The following is a 14,348-nucleotide window of genomic DNA, read 5'->3' on the forward strand; positions in this document are numbered from 1 at the left end:
GCTCTGTTCTGGTCAATGCTGTTTTTTTTTTTTAATCCAGGTTTTTCCATCTCTAAGCAGAGTGTCCTGATGAAAAGGAGGTCTGAACACATCCTGCAAATTGCTTTCTGAGTGCTGCCCCTCCTTACTATCTCCATTAAGGGGTTAGCGGGGTCAGTAGGGCTGTAAAGCTCCAGGGACCAGTGCATTGATTACACTACAGGTGTAATATATGTAACAGCATACTGTATTAAAATAATATAACTTGTGTATTTAGTGTACAATAATAGTGTGATAGTATGCCATTATAGCATGTATCACTTGTATGTAATTAGATAGATAGATAGATAGATAGATAGATAGATAGATAGATAGATAGATAGATAGATAGATAGATAGATAGATAGATAGATAGATTTGCAATTAAGTTGCAAAGACCATCAAAAACGTTATGATGAAACTGGATCTCATCAGGCCTTCCCCAGAAAAGGAAGAGTAAAAGTTAGCTCTGTTGTACAGAAAAAGTTCATCAGTGTTACCAGCCTCAGACACCACAAGTTAATAGCTCCCCAAACAAGAGCACCCAAATGTATTACAGAGTATTTTGGGCTGTTTAACACTTTGTATGTTGGACAGACAGGTAGATATATACAGCTCTGGAAACAGAATTAAGAAAACACTTCAATTTCTAAATCAGTTTCTCTGATTTTGCTATTTATAGGTATATGTTTGAATAAAATGAACATTGTTGTTTTATTCTATAAACTACAGAGAACATTTCTCCCAAATTCCAAATAAAAATATTGTCATTTAGAGCATTTGTTTGCAAAAAAATGAGAAATGGCTGAAATAACAAAAAAGTTGCAGGGCTTTCAGACCTCAAATAATGCAAAGAAAACAAGTTCATATTCATAAAGTTTTAAGAGTTCAGAAATCAATATTTGGTGGAATAACCCTGGTTTTTAATCACAGTTTTCATGCATCTTGGCATCATGTTCTCCTCCACCAGTCTTACACACTGCTTTTGGATAACTTGAGGCTTCACACTACTGGTGCAAAAATTCAAGCAGTTCAGTTTGGTTTGATGGCTTGTGATCATCCATCTTCCTCTTGATTATATTCCAGAGGTTTTCAATTTAGTAACATCAAAGAAACTCATCACTTTTAAGCGATCTCTTATTTTTTTCTTTCCAGAGCTGCATATAGTCAAAGATAGATATACAGTAGATAGTTAGTAACGTAGACAGGAACTGGGCAGTGAAATCAGAAGCAGACACTGGTATAAAATTTTGTCATTGGTTTTTATATAAAAAGGATATATAGAGCATTTCATTTTGACATCAACAAACCTCTCCATTTACAGGAAACACAGCAAAAGAATCACACTTTGAACTTTACTCTGAGGCACGAAACAGGAATATGGTACCTTTGACGCCATGGCTAATAACTGTCAGTGTCTGAATACCTTTAAAAATGAGCCATTTTTTTTGCGCCACTGAATATTGCGCGACAGTAGTCGTGTGCGAGAGGAGACTAAATGGGGAGGGGGTGACGGGTGGGGCGGGTGGGTTTCAGGACAAGGGGGGGCAGTTCTCAAGCCACTGACAGAACACAGACCGGAAACAAGAGGGAGACGTCAAAAAGAGGGCTTTGGGTCTGTGTTTGTGTGTTTGTGTTTGTGTGTTTGTGGATGTGGAGGGGGATGGGGGGTTAAAACATAAAAAACATATCTCACAACAACATACTCTCAAAAAAAGCAACTGGCACTGGCAACCATACAGGACGACTACAGAGGTGTGGCCACCTGCTGACGCCGGAACCGCGGTGAAGGCGTTCACCAGGGAACCGGGCGCAGGTGGCACTTAAGAATCATTCTCTTCTGGTGAGTGGGCCCAGTGCGAATGCTCCTTACGTCTAGGAGATGTGCACTGGACTCTTGCTAAATCTATTTATATATATATATATATATATATATATATATATATATATATATATATATATATATATATATATATATATATATATATATATATTTATACATATTTTAACAAGAAGTATAGTTGATCTTTTCTCTCTCTTTTTTATTTTTTAAATAATTGTCATCACAAAAAACACAACGTGAACCAAAAAAGTTACTACAGATAAATGTGCTTATGTGTTACATACACGTGTATATATAGAGATCTTTTTCCTTAAAGTTGGAGTTGGTTGAACTGACGACCGTCACCATGGATTTATTGCTTTGTACATTGAATATGGTCAGCTGTGGCCTGCTATGGCTGTGGGAGCTCTAACAGCAGGTCGAAGCCCAGTGTTCACCCATCCCTATACGCTGGACCCTGCTGAGAGCCCGCTCTACACATTTACCTTTGGTTAACTGTGCAAAGAAACCGACAAACGACGAATTTTCTCTTTCCAAACAAAAAAAGCTTTGATCCATGCATAACTAACATTCATGGACGTCGAGATGGCATGGTGTTTTTAACTTCTGAAAACAGAAGGAACGGAAGAATTGGGTCTCTTTGACACCCTGTGCTTTAGTCCATTTCTGTGCTTGCCCAGTTTCTCCCAAAAGCTTCCCAACTACTGTGTTTTTTTTTTGTTTGTTTGTGTGTGTTTGTTTCAACATGCTTGTGTTGTGTTCATGTGTTCTTGATGTGTTCTGGACTGGCTTGGTGTGATGTATCGTCTTCCACAGAGTGAGCTTATTTCCCTCATAACTCTAATAATAAGAATGCATGAGCATACTGAGAACACCTACAAATAATGCTGCCTTCAAGTCATCTCAGAAGCATCGTAATTATGATTTAAACAACACAAATTCATATGTACGAATGGAAAACAAGACTTTCTGATTTAAGGTGTGTGGATAACAATTTGGTGCTCAATCCCTTAACATGCCTTGTCTTGTATACAGGCTACAGGTGTAGGTGATACAAAACTCTTTATTTCTGTAGTAAAATAACTTATTTACATTCTAAACATTTGAGGGGTTTGAAATCTACTGTAGGACACTTGGGCTCCACCTAATAATCCCAGATTAGTAACAGGAATCAAACCCAAATTCTGCAAATTTGAAAATAGATGCAAAAACTAAACAAATGAACAAAATGAACATCCTACAAAATGTTTGTAGGACATGAACTGTTTGATTTGTATTCAGGAAAATATTGATTTTAAAATGAAGTTCAAAAAAGAGCCAATTTAATGATTTAATTCAATATTTTTTGACATTAGCAGATTTATTTAAATATTTGTTTTATATTTTCTATTACAATTACAATTATGCTTTTAGTAATGTTCCTTATCAAATATAAAAAGCTTTTTATGTAATGTTTGACTAGAAATCCTCAAGATTTATGGTTGTAGTGTCAGGCAGACAATTGACAAAAATCCTGGCCTGTTAAGGAGTGAAAAAAAACTAAAAAAAACTAAGTAAAAATGAAAAAAAAAAAAAAGTTAAAGTGCTGGGAAATAATAGCACTAACCTTCGCTTAATGCTTCTTACTTTATGCTTTTTCTTTGTTTGTTTCTTGTTCTTTTTTTTTGCAATATTTTTAGATATACTTCCTTGGTATATCTCAGAAATCACTTACTCAATCTTTTAACGAGCTCCAAAAATCATAAGTACAAACTAACAACCTTGAAACTTGAAGGCAGCAAAAGTGTTCTTTAACCCAAGATTCAACCCAACCTGAACTCTTAATTCACAGCCTTGTGAATCAGTTGCACCAAGATAATAGCTCAAACCCTCAGAATTAACCTCACATTTGTCAATCATCTTTTAAACATCCACAAGCCGAATCACGAATCCGTGAAAAACACAATGCTACGTCTAGTTTGTTCTCTATGGAAATATGACTGTGCTCTTAAATAAGGTGTCAAAGACCCAAATCCCCTTTAGTCTCACAGAAACATTACATCTACGATGAATGAGTAACACATCATGGATTAGAAGGAGACGCACGGTTTTGTGCATTTACACAGTACAACTCTCGCAGTGCAATCCGAACAGAAAAACAGTTTCAGGACCCGTTCACACCTGGCATTAATGTGGATTCTGGGTGATCTGGTCACAAATGATTGCAAGATACTGTATCCATTCCTGCATAGCCTTGGGTTTGTGGTAAGATTGGTCCTCCAGTTTTCTGTACATGGAGTCCTCAGCATAAATCCAGATGAGGCAGCTTGTAGCCATTAATATCACATTTATATTCATCCATTAGCTTGTTACTGTAGATAGTGTTGCTCAGCTAACCCCCAAGGACAGTGGACGGTATGATCTCGCTGTATGTTGTATACTGTATGTTCTGGCAGGTCAGTGAGCTTTGCAGTGAGGGATGTATCAATACGTTTTTCCGTTCACATTCGAAAGAGAATCGTTTGTTTCAGTGACTGGATTACGATGCATCTGTCCACTTACTGCATGATCAGATCACCCAGGTGAACTGTTCCATGTTAATGCCAGGTTTGAACCAGGTCCCAGTGTCTTGGTTCAGGTTTACATGGGTTGCTCAACAGCTGGCTTTGGCTCTGAACAAATTTTCTTATTCAAGCCTTAATGAATCACGATGGTTCTGAACACCAGCAACTAAACTAACCCTACGGAATGAGAAAATGAGGTGGAAATATCAGCTTTACAACGTTACATATGATTGCACTTGAAATAAATTCACTCTTGTTGTTATTTTTTTCACACAGACGTACATAAATTTACATTTACAATCTGCCAATTTGATATGTATTATTATATGAATTATTCGATTAGTTCTATATTTATATATCATTATTGTATATCGATTCATATATATATTTATTCTTTTAATTATTCTTAATATACCTAGATTTCTGATTATTTTATCTTGTGCAAACATACGACAATGTGTATTTTTTTTATATTTGTAGTATTCTTTGTACAACTTAATAATAAGTAATTCTGCACTCTTTTTATTAGAACTCACAATCACTACAAAATAAGTCTACAATGTTCATGTGTGCATGTTTGTGTAGTCACATTGTGTAGTATTTTGTGTGTGTGTGTGTGTGTTAAGTAAGTGTATGTCTGTGTGTGTGTGTGTGTGTTTATGTCTATGTATTGGTCTAGGAGTAATCCCCACCCTGCCTGTAGCCATACCCTCCCTCATCCACTCCCTCTTGTACATATTCTTCTCTTTTCTCCCAGCCGTCCGGCCATCCTCCGTTCATTTGTGTGGTGGCCCCGTACGACTTGGCCGGGCCCCCCAGGGCCCCGTAGCTTTGGGTGATGTCCCCGGTCTCCTCAGCCAGCTCGTCTTCGTCGATGAAGCCGCACTTCTCCTCGCTGGTCAGCTCCGGGTCGGCCCACGGCTGCTTTTCTCCTGAAGCAAAAATTCCGTAGAAGATGACACCGCCGTAATGCACCATAGAGGCGATGAGGAACACATACTGCCACTCTTCTCTGGTCTGGAGAGGAGAGAGATACATACACATTTACATTCATTTAGATTCAAACTGAAATGGTGAGCAAATATTTTGTGTGGCTTATTTATTTTCTTTAATAAGGTTTTTTTGAAGCAATACAATAAAACATCCATGTTTTGCCCAAAAGCAGCACAATTCCAATGTATCTCTTTAATGTGATCTATAGCTAACATTCATCTGAACAGTTTGTGCTCCAAAACTGATGCTCATACTCATACGTAGAGCAATGCTTCATGTGAAGTTTCGGTTTCATCTTCTTTAGCATCACATCAGCTATCGAGGACTTCCATTGGCTTACAACTGGGATCATTGCCGAGAATATGTTCCTGCTTAAAATTGCTAACATGTTGCTTAATGCACCTAACACTTTTTGATTGTTTGTTTGTTTTTTTTTGAATAATTTTAGATATTCTTGCTGGCATATCTCAGAAATCACGTTATCATGTTCCAAAATCATAAGCAAGAAGTAACGAGGTAGACTTAAAGTCAGCAGGAATGTTCTTTAACCCAAGATTCAACCCAACCTGAACTCTTGATTCACAATCTTGTGAATCACTTGTACCACTAGCACAACATCATTCTTGAAAAATCTGCAAGATGATACATAGCTCAAACCCTCACATTTAAACTTCTAAAAGCCAAACATCCGTGATAAACACAATGTTTCTTCTAGTTTGTTCTCTATGGAAATATGACTGTGCTTTTAAATAAGGCGTCAAAGACCCAAATCCTCTTAATTATCAAGCTTTTTAAATGTCCTGTTGTTGATGTAAAAGTTGTGCACTGCTGCGTGTCCATGTGTGTGACAAGCGGGAGTGCACACGTGTTGCGAATGCACCTGTTCACAATTCACTGCAACGGTAGCAATGAACATACGTACCTGTGTTTTCTGTTGCTAATAAAGCAATATGCATTGGTGTCGATATATTAAAAATTAATACTAATTAAAACAATACAGACGGAAAGCATGAAAATAGACTGTTAGTGATGTTTAAGTTTACCATTTCCCCTCTCCAACAGCATTTCTTTCCCCAGCGCTTTGTTTAGTGCAGTACATTATATAGACAGAGAGACAGATTGACAGATCGACCGATCGACAGATAGATAGATAACCAAAAATACATATAACAGCAAATGGAAAAAAATGTAACTTGTGTACAATCAGAGTGCAATAGTATGCAATTAGACCATTGTGTCACTTGTAAGTACGAAGTTGGATGGATGGCTGGATGAATGGATGATGGATGGATGGATGGATAGATAGATATTCTTGATTTCTATCCTTCACACACCATTTTACTTGAGTAACTATCTTTTTCTATCTTTGACAGTGTTGTTTAAACTAAGATTTTCAAATTGATGTTTCGTTTCATAACGTCTCTTAATATTATACACTTATACTCCTAATTAGGCAACTGATTCCTGACAAATTAAACATACACACTTCCCTCTGAACTCAGTTAACTCATTTTTCATTTCTGTGGAACTGGCCCAACTGTGCACTCTCTCCGCTTTTAGACTCTTTGGCCTGTTTTCTGCACTATAACTGAGCGCTCTCTCCGCTTTTACAACTGCGCGTTTTCGCCACATATAGACTCTTTCATCTGTTTTTCGCACTACAACTGCACATTCTCGCCGCTTTTAAACTCTTTGGCCCTTTTTCTGCCACCTAGCATTTAAACTTTGAATCTTACATTATGAAAACCTGTGGGCCAACTTTGATTTTATTTCTAAAATTCTTCAAAAAAGGAAACGGGCCGCTAATGGCCCGCGGACCGTAGTTTGGACACCCCTGCCTTAATCCATTGTCCTCTCTCAGGTAAGATCTCCACAATCAGATTGAAACACACTGTAGGTTCTTCTTCTATAAGAATTGCACTTGCCTTTCACATCAGACAACACAACTTTTAATGAGGACCTAACCTCACACTGACATGTTCAAAGACAGAGCAGCACCATCAGTGTCACAACACAGAAAACTGGGTTCGTAAATCTGACAAAATGTCACACAGATCATAAAGCCAATAAGCTTTCAAGGGCTTTCATAAGAAAATATTCCACTGCATATAAAACATCAGAGCAGTTCAAGCACTGCACGTGCTGAGCCTCATTCTTACCTTGTTTTTGGTCATTGTTCCTACGATCAGAGGACACACCATGCCTGATAGAGTTCCAACTCCATTTGAGATGCCCATAAGAATACTGGCATAACGTGGAGCGATGTCCAAGTGATTGACATTAAAACCTAAAGAAGAAGAAAAAAAAACAGACAATGTAACATTTAACACTGTAGCCTTAGTTCTACAGTTAGCACTAGTTACATCTAGTTCTTGACCTGGATGTGTTTTTTTGAACCCCTGAACGGGCATAAAATATTTATATCAAGTGAACATACTTTATACTATGAAAGGTTTATTCATATCCTTGCTTTTAAGAAGACATTTTTATGTTAAAATAATCCATATAATATGACCTGATTAAGCCTTTAAATGAAGTACGATGTATGGGTTTTATATACTTCATTTTCCTGTCTCAGGAATTTTCTCTGAATTGTTTATAAAAGATACAGTCTTTTATAGTAGATACAGTTTCATGTAGAATTGTTATTGAATCATTTATAGCAAATACAGAATCTTTTCTTTAGTTAATGAATCATTTGTACAAGATACAGGATTATTATATCTTTATTGTGGTTACTGAATCATTTATAAGAGACACATAATCCTTTATAGCAGTTTCACTATAGTAGTTACTGAATCGTTTATAGTAGATACTGAATTATTTGTAGCAGATACAGAATCATATATAATAGTTATTGCTATAGTAATTACTAAATCATTTATAGTACATACTGAATCATTAATAATCACATTGATATAGTAATTACTGGATCATTTATAGTACATACTGGATCATTAATAATAGCATTGATATAGTAATTACTGGATCATTTATAGTACATACTGAATCATTAATAATAGCATTGATATAGTAATTACTGGATCATTTATAGTACATACTGGATCATTAATAATAGCATTGATATAGTAATTACTGGATCATTTATAGTACATACTGAATCATTAATAATCGCATTGATATAGTAATTACTGGATCATTTATAGTACATACTGGATCATTAATAATAGCATGGATATAGTAATTACTGGATCATTTATAGTACATACTGAATCATTAATAATCGCATTGATATAGTAATTACTGGATCATTTATAGTACATACTGGATCATTAATAATAGCATTGATATAGTAATTACTGGATCATTTATAGTACATACTGGATCATTAATAATAGCATTGATATAGTAATTACTGGATCATTTATAGGAGATGCAGAATCATTTATATTAGACACTGAATCATGTATAATAGTTATTGCTACAGTAGTCACTGAATCATTTATAGGAGACATAGAATCATTTCTAATAGTTACTGAATCATTTACAGAAGATACTGAATCATTTATTTTCAACTCAAGTATCATTAATAATAGAATTGCTATAGTATTTACTGAATTATTTATAGGAGATACAGAATCATTTATAATAGTTATTGCTATCTTAATTACTAAATCATTGATACGAGATGCAGGATCATTTATTAAAGTATTGCAGTAGTAGTTAATGAATCGTTTATAGGAGATACAGAATTATTTATATTAGTATTGCAGTAGTAGTAACTAAATCATTTATAGTAGATACAGAATCAGTTATAGTAAATAATGAATCATTGAATAATATCCCAGCGCTGTAAATCTCAGACTGTACTTTCCACAAACGACTGAAGTGGAATAGAAGTGTTGAGTGTTCTCAGGATGAATGCAGCAGCAGCACATTTCTGTGAACACTGCGTTTCCTCCATTCACTCTAGGGTGTGGATTTTTTTCAGTATCTCTGACATTCTGCTGGAGAATCGGACTAAAAATAGAGGCGAGGCAGCCATCTTGTAGAGCCGAGGAGCTCCCCCACCTCCCGTTCGGTGGGTTGTGTCTGCGTGAGCAGGCAGTAAGGCAGCTCTCGGGGGAGAGAGGATGAATTATTTAAAGAGAGAAGGAGAAATGCACTCGTCTCCAGCTGCAGAAAGAGTGCTGTAGAACGCTGGGAGAAAACACTACTGAAACCAGAGCTTGGTTAAGATGAGCTTAAGCTATTTGTTTTTTTTTTAACTAAATCTGGGCCTCCCTCACATGTGCCTCCTTAAAATAACAAAAGAATTTAAAATATGGCTTTTTTAGAGCTAAAGGACATTTCAATAGATGCTCTAAAATTGCTCTAAAATAAAACATGATAATAAAGTATTTACCTTTGTTGAATAGCACACCTCCGCTCTCCTACAGCTTTCTGAGATACAGTAATTTTGTGCTTTTTGCCCAGCACTCTGTACAATGGCCATATTGGGGCATATTATGCCCTAAAAAGTCGCTTTTTACACCATTATAACAAATATATGTAATAATAATAGCTATTAGTATGCCATACCATATGTCTGTCTTTGTTAAAAAAAAACATAATATAAAGTATTTCAACATGAAAGCAGGTATTTGTAATGTGTGACAGCATCCTGAATAATTAATTAGCATTATGGGATGTAAACAGTGGTTTTTAATTAGCTTCTTGTGCACTTTTTAAGTTATTAATGCCTCAATTTAAATGTCAGAGCTCACCAGATTCGACCAAGGGGGTGTGGAGCTACTTTGAGCTGGATTACGGTGTAAAACGTACAAACTGATTACTATTAGCAAAAAAAACTAATATATGCAGTAAAATTGATCATTTTCCCATCTTGTTACTATAAAACGTGAAAACTGTGATTGTCACCATTAAGAAAAGAAAGTTCCTGAGCTCTGTTGGCCACATCCCCACAACTGAGCCCTCACTGCACAGCGTAGGATGTCCTCAGGACTCAATCAGACAGATTAATGGACACCATCTAAACTCTGGACCTGAAATGTGACTCACCTGATATTGCAAAGCCACTGAAGCCCACAGCTAGCACTAGGAACGAGATGGCCATTCCTTTACTGTGAGAGTATCCCACAATTAGCAGCAGAGTGGCCTCCATACCAAAGCCTGCAAACAACAGAATCATTAAGTAAAGAATAACTTCTGTATAATATAATAACAATCACACCCAAAAATACACTTATGTATGGTGTAATGGTACAGCTTTGCAGTAACTGGCACACACCTCCACAATTCATGATCTTCCTGACGTTGGTGGTGGACATGAGGTTCTTACTCCGCAGGTAATCCGCTATTTGCCCTCCAATGGGCACAATGATGGTCATCACCAGATGAGGAAGGGCTGACAGCATGCCAACCTGGGCAATAAAACATGTGGTCATTACTAACCTACTGTAAAATGTTCTATAACACAAGAGATTGAGATATTGCATCTGTACCATACACTGCTTATTACTGTCAAAAAAGAAGATTGTAACTTCAATTGACTTGATACAAATGAAACTGGAAAATTCTGGCCAATCAGCTTTCAGAAGGAATTAGAATAGAATATCACCAAACTGCTTGTCTGGAATTTTGACTTATTCATTAAAAAAACTACTATAGCTACTCTAGCTATAACAGCTTGTTATACAAAAGGACTACATACCAATCTGAAACGATGCTTAACTTTTTTTTTTTTTTTCGTTTGATAGCTAAGGTTTAATATTTACAACATATGGACACTTTAGGACAAATTCGAACTCACTTTGTAGGAATAGTGGATTAATGTTTGGACAGTAAAGCAAGAAGAGTATTTCAATTGGGATCTATCTTGTGTTTCAGATCAGTTATTACTGAATATCATAATGCAATTAACAGTGCTTACTGTAATTTGCAAAGCATCATAAATAGCATATCAAGAAGAGCTTAGTGTAATGACGTTCATTAATGTGGAGACATTAAGCTTTTACTTTTGTAGACGAAGGAAAAACACCTAAATGAGATGCTAATGCTGCTTTAGACGACAAATCAAACAAACACCTTTAGGGACAATAAAGGTCACAGCATTGGTAACTGATTTCATCTTGAAGCAGATGAACATACGAACTAAGCTCAAATAAAATAAATAACAAAATCCAAGGTAAGCTAAATCTTTGGGAACCAGAAAAATACCAGGCAAAATGAGTAATCTATTTAATTTTCACAAAATGTGACTTTGTGATGTCAAACCAATGGTAAAATATACAGCTCTGGGAAAAAAATAAGAGACCACTTATGAAAATCGAATTTTACCAAATTGAAAACCTCTGGAATATAATCAAGAGGAACATGGAGGATCACAACCATCAAACCAAACTGAACTGCTTGAATTTTTGCACCAGGAGTAGCATAAAGATATCCAAAAGCAGTGTGTAAGACTGGTGGAGGAGAACATGATGCCAAGATGCATGAAAACTGTGGTTAAAACCAGGGTTATTCTAATAAATATTGATTTCTGAACTCTTAAAACACTATGAATATGAACTTGTTTTCTTTGCATTATTTGAGATCACCCTTATTTGAGCTCTGTATCTTGTATGTTATTTCAGCCATTTCTCATTTTCTGCAAATAAATGCTCTAAATGATAATATTTTCATTTGGAATTTGGGAGAAATGTTGTCCGTAGTTTATAGAACAAAACTACAATGTTCATTTTACGCAAACATAAACCTATAAATAGCAAAATCAGAGAAACTGATTCAGAAACTGAAGTGTTCTCTTATTTTTTCTTCCAGAGCTGTAGATGTGTACACATCTTTGTATTGTACCATTGGTTTGACATCACAAGATCACATTTTGAGAAACTAAATTATTCTTTAATCATATTCTCTGTTATTTTTTCTATGATGCCTAAAGTATGCTAAATTGCACCCCAATTTTGGTCAAATATAATCATAAAATATTAAGTTTAGTAAAGTAAAAGTGAATTCCAGTAAGGATTGTTAAATATAAAGGGCAGGTTGAGGTTGTAGTTTATTGTTCTTCATCATATGAAAGTGAAACTGCTGCTGCACTGATTAATGTGCATAGTGATAAATGGTGAGAAAGAGCAGAATTCTGAATCTCTCAACATGAAACATGAAACATAAAACTAAATTCACATCAGTCGCACATTGAACAAAAGGTGAATAACCTCTGCTATAGAAGATAAACAAACTTACTTTGCTGATCTCGAAACCAAACACCTCCTCGAAGTATGCCGGCTGGCTAATGAGCAGCAGATAGAAGGTCCAGCTCCTGCAGAAGTTGGCCACGATGATTGCATAGACAGGCATGGAGGTGAAGAACTGTCTCCAGGGCGTCTTGAATTTCTGCAAGACCGATAAACAGTTGTGAAATAGGAGTTAAGCACAAGTAACTACTAAATAAATGCAAAATGAATGTATCATATATCACTTCTAGTTAATTCAGTGACACAGGCATTTGTAACTATAAATAGCAGCTGGTTTACTCTATCATGTAATGTAAGATACATACTTGAAGAATTGGTGTTAGTTAGGTGGCTCAGCCATGCTAAGCTAACCATCTAAGAGCACCAGGCAAAACACAAGCTGGATGTTGAAATGGACTGATGGAATGGGCACTAATTTGTTAGATGGGACATAGTCACCCACCATCAGTACAGTAGGGTTTTCTTGTTCTGTGTTTTTCCAGTTCTCTGATAAAACAGATTGGATTGTGCAGAGGAAACCGTTATCTGCCAAGACACGAAATTTGATCAACTAGTAGTAAACCCTCCCACTACTCAAGATGCTCAACCATCGCCATGTTTGGCATCAAGGGGGCGCTACAGTGCAGTTTATTGCCCTTTGCCTTATCAATCACTTTGATTGTTTGGCTCAGAATGAACTACTTCACAATTTGGATTTGGATGTTTGATGCTAATTTGCATAACATATGAAACCTACTTTTACAAACTAAACCAGGGATTTTAGTGCAAAGCTAATTGTTAAAAAACAATTCGTTTTATGTTCTTTATACAATATGGCTAACATATCATTGCTGTTCATTAAAAACAACTATCTCAATTTTTTGTTTACTACATAATTTAAACAGGCAAACTGTCCCTTACACTGTCCTAAAATAAACTCTTTTTGCATTGACTTCCATTTAAAGTTTAAAAGGCTTTTTCTCTTTCCCATAAAAAAGTGGCTGTTTTGGAGATACTTGTTTTTCATTGGACAGCGACAATATTCAATTTAACCTTTTTTTTTACCTCTTTCATTGCATTCCTTCTCTAAATGCAATCAAACCCTAACAGCAGATGTTCCAAAATCTAGTGTAAAAGGTTTTCTCAGATGAATAGAAGCTGTTATTACAATTACAGATGAAGAAACCTTCTGCCCTTCCTGTTAAAACCCTTGAAATGTATTTAAATTTCCAGATCTATGCTTAATCCCTGTTCAGGAAACTGACTAATAGATTAAGAACAATAATGAAATATGTATAGTTAAAACTGTATAGCACCGCCAAGTATAATAAAACTAAAAATTAGATTTGATAGAAAATATATTTAAAATCCAGTTAATATTTATATGCTAAATCTCAACACCTCCAGCTCCCTGGGCGACGGTGACATTTAGGTAAAAGCCGGGGTTTCAAATGGCAGCAATGTTTGCCCAGACAAAATGCTTCTACATCTCAAAATGAACAACAAATAAGACACTTGTGAGTCAGTCCCATTAAAGGCCACATTTCTACAGTACTATACTGTAGAGCACTGATAGTCTTTAATGACTGATTTGAGATGGTAATTTTTGTGCTTTACATGAAATATCTGTATTTTTTCCTTTTGTTTTCATAACTGGAGATGTTTTCCTCTATTCTAATTAAGTACACTACTTTTTAAACCAATACTGTGGCATATATGAATATTTACTTGTTTAAAATGTTTAAATTCATT

At 35.7% G+C, this 14,348-nt stretch overlaps 1 protein-coding gene across 1 annotated transcript in view; it reads right to left on the reverse strand.

The window, feature by feature from the left end:
* Positions 1-1,261: 1,261 nt before the first annotated feature.
* Positions 1,262-14,348, reverse strand: part of slc17a6b (solute carrier family 17 member 6b) — a 28,935-nt gene continuing 15,848 nt past the window's right edge. Inside the window, exons 8-12 of the mRNA XM_007246901.4 lie at positions 12,607-12,756; positions 10,649-10,781; positions 10,420-10,530; positions 7,557-7,684; positions 1,262-5,421 (exon numbers count right to left, since the gene is read on the reverse strand). Coding sequence (XP_007246963.2) covers positions 5,080-5,421; positions 7,557-7,684; positions 10,420-10,530; positions 10,649-10,781; positions 12,607-12,756 — 864 coding nt within the window. The 3' untranslated portion in view covers positions 1,262-5,079. The remainder of the gene's footprint in view (positions 5,422-7,556; positions 7,685-10,419; positions 10,531-10,648; positions 10,782-12,606; positions 12,757-14,348) is intronic.

This window comes from Astyanax mexicanus, chromosome 23 (genome assembly GCF_023375975.1).
Source record: "Astyanax mexicanus isolate ESR-SI-001 chromosome 23, AstMex3_surface, whole genome shotgun sequence".
Classification (NCBI taxonomy): domain Eukaryota; kingdom Metazoa; phylum Chordata; class Actinopteri; order Characiformes; family Acestrorhamphidae; genus Astyanax; species Astyanax mexicanus.